This window comes from Elephas maximus, chromosome 13 (assembly GCF_024166365.1).
Source record: "Elephas maximus indicus isolate mEleMax1 chromosome 13, mEleMax1 primary haplotype, whole genome shotgun sequence".
Lineage (NCBI taxonomy): Eukaryota > Metazoa > Chordata > Mammalia > Proboscidea > Elephantidae > Elephas > Elephas maximus.
The window spans coordinates 57,299,396-57,318,118 of record NC_064831.1 but is presented as its reverse complement, the minus strand read 5'-3'; the positions used below and the strand labels follow the sequence as shown (position 1 = coordinate 57,318,118).

Here is an 18,723-nt window from a genome sequence, read left to right as displayed (position 1 = left end):
TCAGAAGTCAGGGAGACCAGGCAGCTGTACAGCCGCTCAGGAGTGAGGTGTTGGGGCCTGGGCTGGTGGTGGCAGTGGCCATCAGGTCGAGGGTTGGATATGAAATGTCATCTGAAGAGGGTAAGCTAGTTGGCACTCACTGGAATTGCTGCCTGTATAATGTTTTTTCCTTGTTGTGCTTGGCTGCCTCAACAAGTATGACATGCCAGGTGAAACACTGCAGAAGGGAATGAAAAACAATTTCCTTTACCCCATCTTCCCTGAGATAAAAGGTCAAGTGGAAGACCAGTTTTATAAAAAGAGAATATTTCATCTCAAGTTTTGGTAGACACTTGAATGTTTTGCAAGATTAGGTCCTTTTAGTCTGCCTGAGGTCTGATCTAACCCTTGTCATCACTGGAGATGCTCCTTCTGGCATAGGGTACCCTTTCTTCTCCTCCCCATCCCTTGTTCCTTCCCTCTTCTTTTTTTCTAAGCCCAGTTGCTATCAAGTTGATTCCAACTCATGGCAACCTCATGTGTATCAGTACAACTGTGCTCCATAAAGTTTTCAGTGGCTGATTTTTTTTAAGGTAAATTGCCAGGCCTTTCTTTGGAGGTGCCCCTGGGTGGACTCGATGGCAGTGGGTTTTTTTTTTTTTTTTTTTTGGTTTGCCTAGGTGGACCAGAAACCCTGGTGGTATAGTGGTTAAGTGTTATAGCTGCTAACCAAAAGGTCGGCAGTTTGAATCCACCATGCGCTCCTTGAAAACTCTGTGGGGCAGTTCCACTCTGTCCTATACATTTGCTATGAGTCGGAATTGACAGCGGCAGATTTTTTCTGGGTGGACTCGACCCTCTAAACTTTTAGATAATAGCCAAGTGCGTTAACCATTTGCATCACTCAGGGACTCTTTCTTTCTAGGCGGGATCTAATTTGTCTGTTATATTACATTGCCAAAATATTAGATCTTATATTGCTGTAGCAAGCAAAATAAGGCCCTAATAGGAGATTTAGAAGGAATAAAGAGATTTTAGCCATGTGGCCATCTTCTTCTTACTGATACAAACTCAAAATTAAGGCTTGGTCCTTGCTCATTTGTTTATTCAGCAAATCCTGCTGAACCTTTGCCATAGTGAGGCATTGCTCCAGACTGTCTGCACTATAAAAATAAGTTTAAGATATGCCACATAAACTAGATCAATTTAGAATAAAATTATATTCAGTGGTGCTTGTTATATTTATGAGAATTATTCTCAGAAAAGTTTGTTTGGCTTCAATCACTTTCTGAAAACTCTATCATACATTAAAGAAGTACCACTTCATAATTTACATTTATGGTTATAAATTTAGAAGCTTTACTGAACTTGCTTTATTACTTTGGAAGTATTGTTCAAGGTGTTTTTTGAAAGAAAAAAAAAGCCGTTCTACTTGTTCTAGATACTGAACAATATTCTTAAAAGAACTCCAAAACAAAGAGATACATTGTGGACTTTTCACGTTTCTTTGCTCCGAAGTGTCTGCTTTCTTCTTTTCTCTTTACAGTACTGGTACATTGGTTTAAGCTTCATCCCATGTTTAAGAGAATTCTGGCCTATGTGGCATAAAGAAAATTTACCTGTCTTCTCTCTAGGAAGAGTCCTGAATATGGAAATGCAATCGTGTTTGGATGCAGCGCAGGTCTTAAGAAGCATGAAGGGCGTCCTGGTGTAGCCTGGAATCTGACATTAGAGACAGCCCTGTTTGAGTAGATGTTGGGTTGTATTACTCTTCCAGGGTGACTTGCCTCCTCAGCCTCTGCAGAGCCCTGCGTTGTGGCGGTCTGTCTGAATGCCTGGTGAGCTGTGCGTCAGCAGCCTTTCTTCAGTATCCGAATGGTGTCTGCTAGCCCATGCTTAGACTCATTCATTTGTTTTTTGGGGGGGGGGTCTCTCTTTCTACTTTTTCGTTTTCATTTCCCCCTTTCTCTTTCTTACTTCTTTTGTTTAAACCAAAAAAAAAAAAAAAAAAATTGAAACAAAAAGTTGGCTGACAAACGAACTTATAACAGCTGAAAACTCTCAGAGTCCCGACTTGCACTAAGATCTTTATGATTTTGAAGTCTGTGCATTTAACACACTGTAACCTGTAGCCTTTTAGATTATTTTGTTGTTGTAAAGTTTCGCCTTTACTGCTGTTTCTCCAAAGAATCGAGTTTCTAGTTTTAGGAATGCCACTCAGCTATGGGAACTTAAGCGGATCTCCTATTCTCTTAGTTTTATTTTTAATCTGTAAAATGAGGTTGATCTCCACCAATCAGTGCCTCGCAGCCCTGGCTGCACATTTGAATCACCTGGGGAGTTTATAAAACCTGTACTGCCCACTTGTCACCCAGACCCTTTGTATCAGAAGGGGTGGATGGCTGCAGGATTTTTTCAAGTGCCTCAATGGTTCTAACACCCAGCCATAGTTGAGAACCACTGACGTAAATGATAGTCATCTGGTTCTAACTTGTAAGATTCTGCGCTTACTCCATGGAAGTTAATTAGACGTTTTAGAAGCTGCATTTGTCTGCTGACTGACCCACTTTCTCCTATTCCTAAATCATGTAGTATCTCCAAGTGAGTTCTCTGACTTGCGAAGCCAGGGCTGTGCCCAGCATAGAGTAACTTATAGACAGAGGTGAAAAGAGTGGGCACTGCCCTCCATATCTCCTTTGTACCTTTCTCTAGTATGGTCTGGCATCATGAAAAGGTTACCAGCTGGTACTAAACAGTCTTCCATAAGATCTGAAAGGAATAATACAGCCTTTATAAGTGGCTATGTAATTGTCTAAGGTCATATTTGAGACCCTAGGAGTATCCGGGCCATTTGAGTTCTTTTCTGTGAGCCACACGAATGGCAGCTGAGCCCAATTCAAGTTAGGAAGGTACTGTACTTGGCCTAAACTTATGAGACTATTATATTGGAGAACAATCATATTTTTCTTCCCAGTTTTTTTATGCAATATCTTTTCTAAGTCCTAACCCAGATTACATCTTCTTGTGTTTTATAGAATTTAGTAAGGGACATTGTTTTGTTTTATGATCCAAAATTGTCAACTCATAGTGACCCTATAGGACGGAGTAGAGCTGCCTTATAGGGTTTCCAAGGAGTGGCTAGTGGATTCGAACTGCCGACCTTTTGGTTAGCAGCCATAGCTCTTAACTGTTGTGCCACCAGGGCTCCTTTGGTTTCATAGTGTCTGTGAATTAGCTTGGGGAAGGCATTTAGAACCTGGAATCTGTGCATGTGCACCTGGTATGGCTTTTCAGATGGGAAAAATGAGGCCCCTGAGAAGGAGATGTGTCTTGCCCACAGTCACACAGTCAGTCAGTAGCAAAGGTGCAATCAGACGGCCGGTTTCCTGACTACAAGTGTTCTGCCATTACAGTGTGTTAATTTACATTATTGGCCAGTTAGAAAAATGAACACAGAGCAGTTAAATAATTTACCCAAGTTGCATGGAAAGTCATTGGCAGAGCTGGGTGAGTTCACTGGCTGCAGAACCCCTCAGCCTCGGTGCTTCTGGCATGAGTAAGTTTTTTGTTTTTTTTTTTACTAATTTTTATTGTGCTTTAAGTGAAAGTTTACAAATCAAGTCAGTCTGTCACATATAAGCTTATATACACCTTACTCCATACTCCCATTTCCTCTCCCCCTAATGAGTCAGCCCGCTCCCTCCTTCCAGTCTCTCCTTTCGTGACAATTTTGCCAGTTTCTAACCCTCTCTACCCTCCTATCTCCCCTCCAGACAGGAGATGCCAACACAGCCTCAAGTGTCCACCTGATACAAGGAGCTCACTCTTCATCAGCATCTCTCTCCAACCCATTGTCCAGTCCCTTCCATGTCTAATGAGTTGTCTTCAGGAATGGTTCCTATCCTGGGCCAACAGAAGGTTTGGGGACCTTGACCCCCGGGATTCCTCTAGTCTCAGTCAAACCATTAAGTATGGTCTTTTTATGAGAATTTGGGGTCTGCATCCCACTGATCTCCTGCTCCCTCAGGGGTTCTCTGTTGTGCTCCCTGTCAGGGCAGTCATCGGTTGTGGCTGGGCACCATCTAGTTCTTCTGGTCTCAGGATGATGTAAGTCTCTGGTTCATGTGGCCCTTTCTGTCTCTTGGGCTCATAGTTATCGTGTGGCCTTGGCATTCCTCATTCTTCTTTGATCCAGGTGGCTTGAGACCAGTTGATGCATCTTAGATGGCTGCTTGTTAGCATTGAAGACCCCAGACGCCACATTTCAAAGTGGGATGCAGAATGTTTTCATAATAGAATTATTTTGCCAGTTGACTTAGAAATCCCCTTAAGCAATAGTCCCCAAACCCCCACCCTTGCTCCGCTGACCTTTGAAGCATTCAGTTTATCCCGGAAACTTCTTTGCTTTTGGTCCAGTCCAGCTGAGCTGACCTTCCCTGTATTGAGTATTGTCCTTCCCTTCACCTGAAGTAGTTCTTAAAAAAAAAAAAAAAAATTTTTTTTTAAAGTTCTTATCTACTAACTAATCAGTAAATACCCTCTCCCACCCTCCCTCCCTTCCCCCCCTCGTAACCACAAAAGTATGTGTTCTTCTCAGTTTATACTGTTTCTCGCGATCATAAATTATAATAGTGGTCTTATACAATATTTGTCCTTTTGCCTCTGACTAATTTCGCTCAGCATAATGCCTTCCAGATTCCTCCATGTTATGAAATGTTTCACAGATTCGTCACTGTTCTTTAACGATGCGTAGTATTCCATTGTGTGAATATACCACAATTTATTTAACCATTCATCCGTTGCTGGACACCTTGGTTGCTTCCAGCTTTTTGCTATTGTAAACAGAGCTGCAATAAACATGGGTGTGCTTATATCTGTTCGTGTAAAGGCTCTTATTTCTCTAGGGTATATTCCCAGGAGTGGGATTTCTGGGTTGTATGGTAGTTCTATTTCTAACTTTTTAAGAAAACGCCAGATAGATTTCCAAAGTGGTTGTACCATTTTACATTCCCACCAGCAGTGTATAAGAGTTCCAATCTCTCCGCAGCCTCTCCAACATTTATTATTTTGTGTTTTTTGGATTAATGCCAGCCAGCCTTGTTGGAGTGAGATGGAATCTCATCGTAGTTTTAATTTGCATTTCTCTAATGGCTAATGATCGAGAGCATTTTCTCATGTATCTGTTAGCTGCCTGAATATCTTCTTTAGTGAAGTGTGTGTTCATATCCTTTGCCCACTTTTTGATTGGGTTGTTTGTCTTTTTGTGGTTGAGTTTTAACAGAATCATATAGATTTTAGAGATCAGGCGCTGGTCGGAGATGTCATAGCTGAAAATTCTTTCCCAATCTGTAGGTGGTCTTTTATGAGTAAGATTTTAATGAGACTGAAAGTAATGATTGTATCTGAGTTGTTGGACTTGTTTGCTTATTGCCTTTAAATAAACTAAATAAAACTTTAAATTTTAAAAAGAAGTCTCTCTGAGATGGTGTTGCTATCTATCCCACTGTCTCTGCACTCAATCCAAATTACAGATAAGGCTCTATAGCCTCTTGTACAACAGCCTGCCCCCACCTCCGCCTTTTTTGTCTTTCTTGGCACTGACTTTTTAAAAAAGTCCTGGCCAGTTGTCCTGGAGAGCCCCACGATCTGATTTGTTTCTTGTCCCCAGTGTTAACTGTGAACTGGAAGTTGCTCTAAAGGTCGGGCTGACTTCAGGTTCGAGTTTTGTTTGTTTTGTTTTTGACAAGAACACAGGGTTGTGTGTGTCCTTTAGCATCTACTGGTAGGTGTGTAATGCCAGCTCCTGGATAGTTAATGTAATAAATACTTACATATTACTTTTGAGTGAAATATGGTTTATACTTATTTTGAAATATTTTACTTCGAGTCACAATAGAACTACTCACTTTGAGTTATGACTCTTGTACATAGTAGATGCTTAGTTAATGTGTTTTTGTTACTTAAATTTGAATTGCAAGAGCAAACAGATTAATTATAGTACTACATATGCAGTCCAATTATAATTCTAGAAAGAAATTTATAAATCTTCCTGATATGGAGACGTAGTTTCTGTGTTAACTTTTTTTTTTGATGTTTTAAAATATTTTAATAATGTTACAAATAAGCTGCAAAATGCAAAGGTAAAGGAGCTGGAAATTTGGTTTTGCTGATTGGTAAGGAGCCCTGGTGCGCAGTGGTTAAAGTGCGCGGCTGCTAACTGAAAGGTCAGCGGTTCAAACCCACCAGCCGCTCTGCCGGAGAAAGATGTGACAGCTTGTTTTGGGTTCAGGTCTAAGGAAACAATACCAAAAACATGGATGTTTCCTCCACCTTAACCCTTTCCATCCTAATGTGGTGGTGAAACAAGGTAGTTGCTTTCTTTCCGTAGGCTTGTTTAGTGATGACAAGGAAAGGAGCACAGCCCAGGAGGAACCCAGGAGGTGGCAGGGACAAAATATGGAGTCCATTTACCAGAACATGCTGTCTGAACAAAGTGATGGGAAGTCTGCGTAAAACTTGATGCTAACGGTGAATCAGTGAGGAAAACTTAATTGCTGGAAACCATGACCATGGAGGGCCTGAAAAGTCTACAGAATCTTCAAAGAAGAAAAATAATTAAATGATGTCTTTATAGTTTCTTAGAATTTTTGCAGATCAGGGCCCTATATAACTTAGCATACCCATAGGCAATCTTCATCTGCCAAAGTTAGCTTTAATATCTTTAGCAATAATTTGCATAGCAGTGTACTATGGAAAATACTAACCTGTTACCTGCAATTTTCTTTTTTTTTTTCAATTTTTATTGTGCTTTAAGTGAAAGTTTACAAATCAAGTCAGTTTCTCATACAAAAATTTATATGCACCTTGCTATATATTCCTAGTTGCTCTCCCTCTAATGAGACAGCACATTCCTTCCCTCCTCTCGCTGTTTCCCTGTGCATTCGGCCAGCTTCTGACCCCCTCTGCCCTCTCATCTCATCTCCAGACAGGAGCTACCCACATAGTCTCATGTATCTACTTGATCCAAGAAGCTCACTCTTCACCAGTATCATTTTCTATCCCATAGTCCAGTCCAATCCCTGTCTGAAGAGTTGGCTTTGGGAATGGATCCTGTCTTGGGCTAACAGAAGGTCTGGGGACCATGACCTTGGGGTCCTTCTAGTTTTAGTCAGACCATTAAGTCTGGTCGTTTTACGAGGATTTGAGGTCTGCATCCCACTGCTCTCCTGCTCCCTCAGGGGTTCTTTGTTGTGTTCCCTGTCAGGGCAGTCATCAGTTATAGCCGGGGACCATTTAGTTTTTCTGGTCTCAGGCTGATGTAGTCTCTGATTTATGTGGCCCTTTCTGTCTCTTGGGCTCATAATTACCTTATGTCTTTGGTGTTCTTCATTCTCCTTTGCTCCAGGTGGGTTGAGACCAATTGATGCATCTTAGATGGCCATTTGCTAGTGTTTAAGACCCCGGACGGCACTTTCCAAAGTAGGATGCAGAATGTTTTCTTAATAGATTTTATTTTGCCAGTTGACTTAGATGTCCCCTGAAACCATGGTCCCCAAACCCCCGCCCCACTATGCTGGCCTTCGAAGGTTTCAGTTTATTCAGGAAACTCCTTTGCTTTTGGTTTAGTCCGGTTTTGCTGACCTCTCCTGTATTGTGTGTTGTCTTTCCCTTCACCTAAAATAGTTCCTATCTACTATCTAATTAGTGAAAAACCTTCTCCCTCCTCCCTCCCCACTCTTGTAACCATCAAAGAATATTTTCTTCTCTGTTTAAACTATTTTTTGAGTTCATATAATAGTGGTCTCATACAATATTTGTCCTTTTTCACCTGACCAATTTCACTCAGCATAATGCCTTTCAGATTCCTCCATGTTATGAAATGTTTCACAGATTCATCGTTATACTTTATCGATACGTAGTATTCTGTTGTGTGAATGTACCATAATTTATTTATCCATTCGTGTGTTGATGCACACCTTGGTTGCTTCCATCTTTTTGCTATAGTAAACAGTGCTGCAGTGCACATGGGTGTGCATACATCTGTCCATGTAAAGGCTCTTGTTTCTCTAGGATATATTCCAAGGAGTGGGATTGCTGGATCGTATGGTAGTTCTATTTCTAGCTTTTTAAGGAAGTGCCAAATCGATTTCTGAAGTGGTTGTACCATTTTACATTCCCACAGGCAGTGTATAAGTGTTCCAGTCTCCCCAACATTTATTATTTTGTGTTTTTTAGGTTAATGCCTGCCTTGTTAGAGTGAGATGAAATCTCATTGTAGTTTTGATTTGTGTTTCTCTAATGGCTAATGATCGTGAGCATTTCCTCGTGTATCTGCTAGCTACTTGAATGTCTTCTTTAGCGAAGTGCCTGTTCATATCCTTTCCCTGTTTTTTAATTGGGTTATTTGTCTTTTTGTTGTTGAGTTTTTTTGCAGTATCATGTAGATTTTAGAGATCAGATGCTGATTGGAAATGTCATAGCTAAAAACTTTTTCCCAGTCTGTAGGTAATCTTTTTACTTTTTTGGTGAAGTCTTTGGATGAGCATAGGTGTTTGATTTTAGGAATTCCCAGTTATCTAGTTTCTCTTCTGCATTGTTGGTAATGTTTTGTATACTGTTCATGCCTTGTATTAGGGCTCCTAGCATTGTCCCTATTTTTTTTTTCCATGATCTTTATCATTTTAGATTTTATGTTTAGGTCTCTAATCCATTTTAAGTTGGTTTTTGTGCATGGTGTGAGGTACGGGTCTTGTTTCGTTTTTTTGCAGATGGATATCCAGTTATGCCAGCACCATTTGTTAAAGAGACTGTCTTTTCCCCATTTAATTGTTTTGGGGCCTTTTTCAAATATCAGCTGCTCATATGTGGATGGATTTATGTCTGGATTCTCAATTCTGATCCATTTGTCTATGTATCTGTTGTTGTACCAGTACCAGGCTGTTTTGACTACTGTGGCAGTATAATAGGTTCTAAAATCAGGTAGAGTGAGGCCTCCCACTTTGTTCTTCTTTTTCAGTAATGCTTTACTTATCCGCGGCCTCTTTCCCTTCCATAAGAAGTTGGTGATTTGTTTCTCCATCTCATTAAAAAATGTGGTTGGAATTTGGATCAGAATTGCATTGTATCTATAGATGGCTTTTGGTAGAATAGGCGTTTTTACAATGTTAAGTCTTCCTATCCATGAGCAAGGTACCTTTTTCCACTTCTGTAGGTCTCTTTTGGTTTCTTGCAGTAGTGTCTTGTAGTTTGCTTTGTATAGGTCTTTTACGTCTCTGGTAAGATTTATTCCTAAGTATTTTATCTTCTTGGGGGCTACTGTAAATGGTATTGATTTGGCGATTTCCTCTTAGATGTTCTTTTTGTTGGTGTAGAGGAATCCAACTGATTTTTGTGTGTTTATGTTGTATCCTGATATTCTGCTGAACTCTTCTAGTAGTTTCAGTAGTTTTCTTGAGGATTTTTTAGGGTTTTCTGTATATAAGATCATGTCATCTGCAAATAGAGATACTTTTACTTCTTCCTTACCAATCTGAATGCCCTTTCTTTCTCCATCTAGCCTAATCGCTCTGGCTAGGACCTCTGGCACAATGTTGAATAAGAGTGGTGATAAAAGGGCATCCTTGTCTGGTTCTTAATCTCAAGGGGAATGCTTTCAGACTCTCCCCATTTAGGATGATGTTGGCTGTTGGGTTTGTATAAATGCCCTTTATTTTGTTGAGGAATTTTCCTTCTATTCCTATTTTGCTGAGAGTTTTTATCAAGAATGGGTGTTGAACTTTGTCAGATGCCTTTTCTGCATCAATTGATAAGATCATGTGGTTCTTGTCTTTTGTTTTATTTATATGATGGATTACATTAATTGTTTTTCTAATGTTGAACCATCCCTACATACCTGGTATGAATCCTACTTGGTCATGGTGAATTATTTTTTTGATATGTTGTTGAATTCTGTTGGCTAGAATTTTGTTGAGGGTTTTTGCATCTAAGTTCGTGAGGGATATAGGTCTGTAAGTTTCTTTTTTTGTGATGTCTTTACCTGTTTTGGTATCAGGGATATGCTGGCTTCATAGAATGAGATTGGGAGTGTTCCACCCTTTTCTATGCTCTGAAATACCTTTAGTAATAGTGGTGTTAACTCTTCCCTGAAAGTTTGGTAGAACTCGCAGTGAAACTGTCCGGGCCAGGGCATTTTTTTGTTGGGAGTTTTTTGATTACCTCTTTAAACTCTTCTTTTGTTATGGGTTTATCTAGTTGTTCTAGCTCTGTTTGTGTTAGTTTAGGTAGGTAGTGTGTTTCAAGAAATTCATCCATTTCTTCTAGGTTTTCAAATTTGTTAGAGTACAATTTTTTGTAGTAATCCGATATGATTCTTTTCATTTCAGTTGGGTCTGTTGTAATATCATCCATCTCATTTCTTATTTGGGTTATTTGCTTCCTCTCATGTTTTTCTTTTGTCAGTTTGGCCAGTGGTTTATTAATTTTTTTAATTTTTTCAAAGAACCAGCTTTTGGTCTTGTTAATAACTCTTTCAATTGTTTTTCTGTTCCCTGTTTCATTTAATTCTGCGCTATTTTTTATTATTTGCTTTCTTTTGGTGCCTGTGGGTTTCTTTTGTTGCTCTCTTTCTATTTGTTCAAGTTGTAGGGATCATTCTTTGATTTTGGCCCTTTCATCTTTTTGTCTGTGTACATTTATTGATATAAATTGACGTCTGAGCACTATTTTCATTGTGTCCCCAAAGGTTCTGATAGGAAGTGTTTTAATTCTTTTCGGATTCTATTAATTTCTTTATTCCATCCTTCATGTCTTCTATAACCCAGTCGTTTTTAAGCAGGGTATTATTCAGTTTCCAAGTGTTTGATTTCTTTTCCCTGCTTTTCTGTTACTGATTTCTGCTTTTATGGCCTTGTGGTCAGAGAAGATGCTTTGTAATATTCGAATATTTTGGATTCTGCTAAGGCTTACTTTATGTCCTAATATGTGGTCTATTCTAGAGAATGTTCCATGTGCATTGGAAAAGAAAGTATACTTGGCTGCTGTTGGGTGGAATGTTCTGTATATGTCTATGAGGTCAAGTTGGTTGTGGCATTTAGGTCTTCCTTGTCTTTACTGAGCTTCTTTCTGGATGTTCTTTCCTTCATTGAAAGTCATGTGTTGAAGTCTCCTACTGTAATTGTGGAGCTGTCTATCTCACTTTTCAGTGCTGCTAGAGTTTGTTTTATATACCTTGCAGCCCTGTCATTGGGTGCGTAAATATTTAATATGGCCATATCCTTCTGATGTATTGTCCTTTTAATCATTATATAGTGTCCTTCCTTATCCTTTGTGGTAGATTTAACTTTAAAGTCTATTTTGTCAGAAATTGATATTGCCACTCCTGCTCTTTTTTGATTGTTGTTTGCTTGATATATTTTTTTCCATCCTTTGAGTTTTAGTTTGTTTGTGTCTCTAAGTCTAAGATGTGTCTCTTGTAGGCAGCATATAGACAGATCGCGTTTTCTTATCCATTCTGCCGCTCTCTGTCTCTTTATTGGTGCATTTAGTCCATTTACATTCAGGGTAATTATGGATAGGTATGAGTTTAGTGCTGTCGTTTTGATGTCTTTTTTTGTGTATTGTTGACAGTTTCTTTTTCACACTAATTTTTTGTGCTGAGTAGCTTATAGTCTTTTCCTCTTATTCTTTTTTGTTGATTTTGTTTCTGCTGAGTATGTATTTTTTTTCTTGTGTTTTATTTTGATGAGTAGGATTGTTAGTCTCCTTTGTAGTTACCTTAATATTTACCCCTATTTTTCTGTGTTTAAAGCTAACTTTTGTTTCTTTATATCGCCTTATCTTCCTTTCCATATGAAAGATCTGTGACTACATTTCCTAGTCCCTCTTTATTGTTTTAATGTCACCTTCTTTTACATAATGACATCACTGTTTCCCTGTTTTAAGCGTTTTTTTAATCTTGATTTATTTTTGTGATTTCTCTATCTGGTTTGACATCTGATTACTCTGTCCAGTGTTCTAATTTTAGGTTGATATCCGATATTGATTTTCTAACTAGAGAACTCCCTTTAGTATTTCTTGTAGTTTTGGTTTGGTTTTTACGAATTCCCCAAACTCCTGTTTATCTGGTAATGTCCTAGTGTCGCCTTCATATTTGAGAGACAGTTTTGCTGGATGTATGATTGTTTTCTGGGAATTTTTTTCCTTCAGTGCTTTATATAAGTCATCCCGTTGCTTTCTTATGAGCATGGTTTCTGCCAAGTAGTCCGAGCTTATTCTTACTGACTCTCCTTTGTAAGTGACTTTTCGTTTATTCCTAGCTGCTCTTAAAATTCTTGATTTTTGGTTTTAGCAAGTTTGATTATATGCCTTGGTGACTTTCTTTTAAGATCTACCTTATATGGAGTTCGATGAACATCTTGGGTAGATCTCATCTTTCACAATATCAGGGAAGTTTTCTGCCAACAGATCTTCAACAGTTCTCTCCGTATTTTCTGTTGTCCCTCCCTGTTCCAGTACTCCAGTCACTCGTAGGTTACTTCTCTTGATAGAGTCCCGCGTGATTCTTAGGATTTCTTCATTTTTTAAAATTCTTTTTTCTGATTTTTCTTCAAATATATTGGTGCTAAGTGCTTTATCTTTAGTTTCTCCAATTCTGCCTTCCACTTGCTCGATTCTGCTCCTCTGACTTTCTGTTGAGTTGTCTAATTCTGTAATTTTATTGTAAATCTTCTGAATTTCTGATTGCTGTCTCTCTATGGATTCTTGCAGCTTATTAAATTTTTCATTATGTTCTTGAATAACGTTTTTAATTTCTTCAACTGCTTTATCTCTGTGTTCCTTGGCTTGTTCTGCATATTGTCTGATCTCGTTCCTGATGTCTTGAAGGGTTCTGTATATTAATCTTTTGTTTTCTGCATCCAGTAATCCCAGGAAGGCACCATCCAGAAAATCCCTTGATTCTTTGTTTTGAGAACTCATTGAATGGATCATGGTCAGCTTCTTTATGTGATTTGATATTGACTGTTTTCTTCAAGCCATGTCTAAGTTATTGTATTAGTTTATTTTATGTTTGCTTACTGTATCCTAGCTTCTTGCTTTGTTTTGTTTTGATATGTCCAAATAGATTGCTTGAGTGAGCTAGCTTGATTATTTTCGCCTTTGAAGCTCTAATGTCCTGCCACCATATGGCTAGAGCTGTTATCAGGTGTATGAGCCTAGGAGTCCATTCACTTTCTTGTATGGATTCAGCTCAGGTGTCCAGGTAGTTGGTCATCAAGTGTGTGGTACAATCTCTGTCCTACAGTCTTAGAGGGGCGTGCAGTATCAGGTTGCAGCAGAGGGTCACGCTCTGAATAAGGCAGGGGGCTGACAACCATCCCCCTAGTGTCTATGAGGAAAGCGCATCCCTATTCCCAAGAGTGCACAGGCGGATGGTTTCTGCAGACGGACCATGGGCACCCAGTACTTTTGGTTGTAGGGACCGGGAGGTACCAGTTATCCTTTGACCCCTGTCGCAGGTGGCTGGGTGACCTGAGTGGAGCCACCAGTCCTTAGGCCCCTGCTGTGGGTAGGTTAGGACCCTGTTTAATAGGCAAAGCGTAGTCAAATATGAAACACCCACCTCTCCACTGCACAGCTGAAACAGTTGTAGTCTGCCAACAAGGGCCTATTCTCTTGAAATAGGCCCACACAGGTCCATGCAGGGGGGAAAGGTATTCAAAGTCCACGGACCATTTATGCCTGGATAGGAGCCACTTCTGTCCTGAGCTCCCCAGGTTAGTGGAGCTGGCAGATTTTCTTTTCCCCCTATTGTGAATTTATTCTTTTCCAAGGCCGGGAGAATGGCTCAGGGCGTGCAGCAGGACCTATCTCAGTCCCAAGGAGATTGACAGCCACCGAAGCCAGCTTGGGTGCTGGAGGCGCAGTAAGATATACGCAAGTACTTAGCTTTTGCCGAGAGCACCGTTCTTCTCTGGTTCCAGAGGTGTGAGTAGGCTGTGTGGCTGGCTGTTTCTCCCTGAGGAAACTGTGGCTGGAGCCCCACCGTGGCCAGTCCCGGGAATGGTGCCTGAGGGTTCCCGGCGATTCAGGTCTGGCAACTCCTCTCCACTTCTGAACTGTCTCTCCCTCCCCCTGCCACTCAGTCCACTTTCTAAGTTTGCCTTTGATGTTCAGGGCTCCTAGCTTGTCATAAATATAATTGTTTCACTTGTTTTTTCATGTCTCAGTTGTAAGAGGGTTCACCGGAAGCATCAGACTACTCCGCCATCTTGGCCTCCCCCCCAACATGTTAACCTTTTTTTCTTCTTCCATTTTCTTTTTAAATTTTTATTGTCCTTTAAGTGAAAGTTTACAAATCAAGTCAGTCTGTCACATATAAGCTTATATACACCTTACTACACACTCCCATTCACTCTCCCCCTAATGAGTCAGCCCACTCCCTTCCTCCAGTCTCTCCTTTCATGACCGTTTTGTCAGTTTCTAACCCTCTCTACCCTCCCATCTCCCCTTCAGATGGGAGATGCCAATACAGTCTCAAGTGTCCACCTGATACAAGTAGCTCACTCTTCATCAGCATCTCTCTCCAGCCCATTGTCCAGTCCCTTCCATGTCTGATGAGTAGTCTTCGGGAATGGTTCCTGTCCTGGGCCAACAGAAGGTTTGGGGACCGTGACCACTGGGATTCCTCTAGTCTCAGTCAGACCATTAAGTCTGGTCTTTTTATGAGAATTTGGGGTCTGCATCCCACTGTTCTCCTGCTCCCTCAGGAGTTCTCTGTTGTGTTCCCTGTCAGGGCAGTCATCGGTTGTGGCTGGGCACCATCTAGTTCTCCTGGTCTCAGGATGATACAAGACTCTAGTTCATGCTGCCCGTTACATGTTAACTTTTAATAACTTAATTTTATGTCCTTGGCTCTACCAATGTCTTATTTCATAAGCTAAAGCATGCATTCTTAGTGGGGATGTATGACCTCCAAGGGGGTGAAAATTGGTTCTTGGAGGGAAAAAAAATCGTAATGTTTTTATGTATCATCCGTGGTATTAAAATTTTCAATTGGGTGATTATCATAAATAGGAAAAAAGTATCTGAAATGGCTCTTTCAAACTCATTGCCGTGGAGTGGATTCTGACTCATAGCAACCCTGTAGGACAGAGTAGAACTGGCCCCTGGGGTTTCCAAGGAGCAGCTGGTGGATTCAAACTGCCAACCTTTTGGTTTGCAGCCACATACTTAACTGCTGCGCCACTAGGGCTCTAGGATGATGATATGCAAAAAGGCTGAGAAACATTGAGCGAAGGGTACCAGTAGTATATAATAAGCTCTTTCCTAAAGGAAATCCCCGGATATCACAGGATTCATTGTACAGGTCAAACTTCGAGGGAAGTGAAACGTTTCAACTATGCATTAAAGGCACGACTTCAAAAGGTCTAGGAAACGAAGTGGTTAGGACTGCCTTTACAGTGGGCTGTGCTTTTTAAATGTTCTGGTCTACATCCGTTTGCTTGCTGTCTGTCCTTTCCTATAGTGGCCTGACTTAAATTCTCTTCCCCTGAAAATGTGACTGCAGTCAAGCTACAGCTCAAGGAAAGTAATGTAGATAAAATATCAGCTGCCGGGTTGAACTACTCGTAGCCCCTATCAGAGCCTGACTTGTTGTGAAAAACCAACCATCTGAGTCTAGACTTGTTGTTGTGAAAAACCGACCATATGAGTCTATGTTTTATAATTGATAATGTCTACTTATTATCATTATCATGAAAGAAGAAACTGAAGTTTGTCACATTTTAGAAGTTAATTTTTCCTCCTTTTTGGTTTCCTGTGAGATTGTCTTTTCTTTCAATTGTTCTGGTACATCAAAAAGCCTAGTTGCAGAGTGGTTTATTATTTATCAGATGATCTAGGCATCATGCTTGGTATTGTGCCTTGCACCTGGGAGACAGTCAGTAAATAATAGCTTTTAAGGGCAAGATGGTTAGTAGAATGCCCGATGAGTTTTTTGTTGTTGTGTTTTTTTTTTTTCCAGGTGAGGTTATCATTTTGCTGTTTTACATAGGAAGGTAGCATTATACAACGTGTCCTTGTTTAACCTCAGTTTAGTGTTACTTCAAGTTGCCATATTGGGGCCTTTGACGCCTGAGCACTGACAAGTGCTGTGGAGGGTTTCCTCTGCATTTCATTGTCTGCATTCAAGGTTTTTGGGTATTCAGTGGGTCTTTAACCAAATACCACTGGGGAGTGAGGGGCAAGGAAGGGAAGTTCTGTGATCTTTTATTGTTTCTAATCAGCGAAGGAAGGATTAGACTAAACAAATGCTACAAAGTTGTGACTTTGATCCTTCCGTGGTAAGCAATAATTGTAGAGTTTAGACTTCAAAGCCCTGAGAGTTTACTTTTCCTTTACCTATTATAGTTTGATTTCCAGCAGTGCAAGTAGGTGAGGAGTAAGTGGGATTTTAATAGTAGAAACAACAGGTCTTTCACTTGGCAATTTTCTATGTTTTCCCATCGTAAATATAAAGAATTGATCATCTGTCAATGTGTTTCCCCCTAAAGTTACTTGGTAACAAGATACCATGGCAGAAATCTTAGATTCTAATCCAAGGATTCATTTGTAATTAATGAACAGTGCAGTAGTAAGAAATGTGTACCAAAAACCACAAGGTCTACTGTGATATGAAGGATACTCTACTGAGAAAGTAGATAAATGGCTAATGCCTTTAATATATAATTTTTTTTAGGTAAAAAATAATTTATTTGAGAAGACAAGAACAAGCAAATGTGTAGAGACCAAAGCTTATTAGTAGTTACCAGGGATGGAAAGGAGAGGGAAAAGGGAGATTATTGCTTATGAAGCACTGAGTTTTGGTTTATACCTGTTGCCATTGAGTCGATTTGTAGTAACGGAAAAATCGTATTGATTAAGGGTAGGATTGCATAGCCAATTAATGTAATTGCTGTCAATAAGTTATACACCTGTAAAAAGTTGAATTGGCAATAGGTGTGTGATTTACAACAACATCAAAAAGAGTAGCTGCTGAGGCTGCTCGTGTAGAACCAAACACCTCATGGGATTTGATTTCTTGGTTTGGAGGTGTAGGGTCATGGATTCATGGGACATCCCAATTAATTGGCTAATACCATGTTTAGTGCTTCTATTGTACCTCCTACTTTGTTGCATAGTGCCTGGGTTCTTAAAAGCTTGCAAGGGACCATCCAAAGTACAATTCTCTATTCACCTGGAGCAACAGAGAAGGTAAGAGAGTCAGAAATGGGAAGAAGAAATGAAATGTGTGGCTAATTGTCTCCATGAACAACTGGCTCCTTTGCCATGAGACCAGAAGGACTGGATGGTGCCCAGCTGCCATTACTGAACATTCTGATCAAAGATTCTGTAGAAGAATCTTGATCTAAAGAGAGAAAATATAGAACAGGGTTTCAAATTCTCATGGAATCCAGATATTCTGGAGCCACAGAGGCTGGATGAAACCCTGAATCTATTGCCCTGAGATAATCTTTAAACCTTAAATCAGAAACATCCCCCAAAGTCCTCTTAAAACCAAACCATAGTTTAGCTTAACCAGTGAAGAATTTCTGCCTTGAGCATTGTGCTCTTTTAAGAACTGTCTGTATGGGATCAAACTGACAACAGCAACATGAGAGATTAGATGGGAGACGTAAGGGGCAGTGAGTTCATGTTAATGAGGGAGGAACAACCTTGAAAAGGAGGGTGAGAGTGGTTGCAGTACTGCGAGAATGTAATCAGTGCTACTGCACTGTACGTGTTGAAACTGTTGAATTGGTGTATGTTCTGCTATGTATATTCTCAACAACGAAAAGTAAATTATTCTTTAAAAAGTAAAAAATGATGATTAAGTAAAAAACTTGAACCTAATATAACAACATCAAATCAGTAAGAGGAGGAATGGTTAATGAAGGGTATGTTAGGCTAAGATTCTGGTTGGGTCTCCCTTTGTGGTCGTGGGGAAATGGTTTCATGTCTCTGCACCCCAGTTGCCTAATCTGTAGGATGGTAGTGTAGAAGTGCGTCATACCTAAGATCCCTTTGAATATGTTCTATGAAACTGAGCTCCTTAAGTCAGAGCGAGTTGCTTTTCTTCTTATCCCCGTGCCGAATATTGGGAACTGAAAAAAATGAATAATCTCTGTGAATGTTGCCATCAGAAATATATTCCTTATAAAGAAATAAATATATATCTTTGTAAATGTATATAAAAATACATATCTTATAAGTAAGATATATATTGATTTCTCTGTGTGTGTGTGTATAGAAGGCATAAATTGGCATGGAGATGGAGTCGTAAGAAAGACAACAAGGAGAAGAAAGAATTGTGAAGAATTAGAAAAGATAGGAGGAAATAAATGTTTGAAGAAAGTGATGGTATTTCTTTTAAAAAAGCATCCCCCAAATTATCCATAAGTAAATGAATGGTGGGGGAATGTTTTCAAATTAGTCACCCCAGAGGTACTGCTCTTCTGCCACCACCTTGTAAGACATTTTTGGTACCCTGCTTTGGAATTATTTTTGGAGGTGGCTTTAAAAAATGTTTGTCTTTTTCTTCATAGTGAAGTCTTGTTTTATAGTTCATGTTCTCTATCACATTTGGTTCTGAATCATTTTTTACTTGATTCTGAACATTCCTTTGAGGATTTTCAAAAGAGTGTGCTTCAGGCTCTGCAGATAGGGCTTTATGATGGAACCATTATTGGAATTAGTGTAGAACTCCCT

General features: G+C 39.8%; 1 protein-coding gene across 4 annotated transcripts in view; it reads left to right on the top strand.

Moving 5' to 3' along the window:
• AAGAB (alpha and gamma adaptin binding protein) overlaps positions 1–18,723 on the top strand; it is a 52,245-nt gene that overhangs the window by 20,241 nt on the left and 13,281 nt on the right. The window contains exon 6 of one of the 4 annotated variants that reach the window (XM_049905668.1): positions 3,753–4,154. The exons of the other annotated variants lie outside the window; for them this stretch is intronic. Within the exon in view, the coding sequence (XP_049761625.1) occupies positions 3,753–4,090 (338 nt within the window). The 3' untranslated portion in view covers positions 4,091–4,154. Of the gene's footprint in view, positions 1–3,752; positions 4,155–18,723 lie in introns of those variants that run through there. 4 annotated transcript variants of the gene reach the window in all.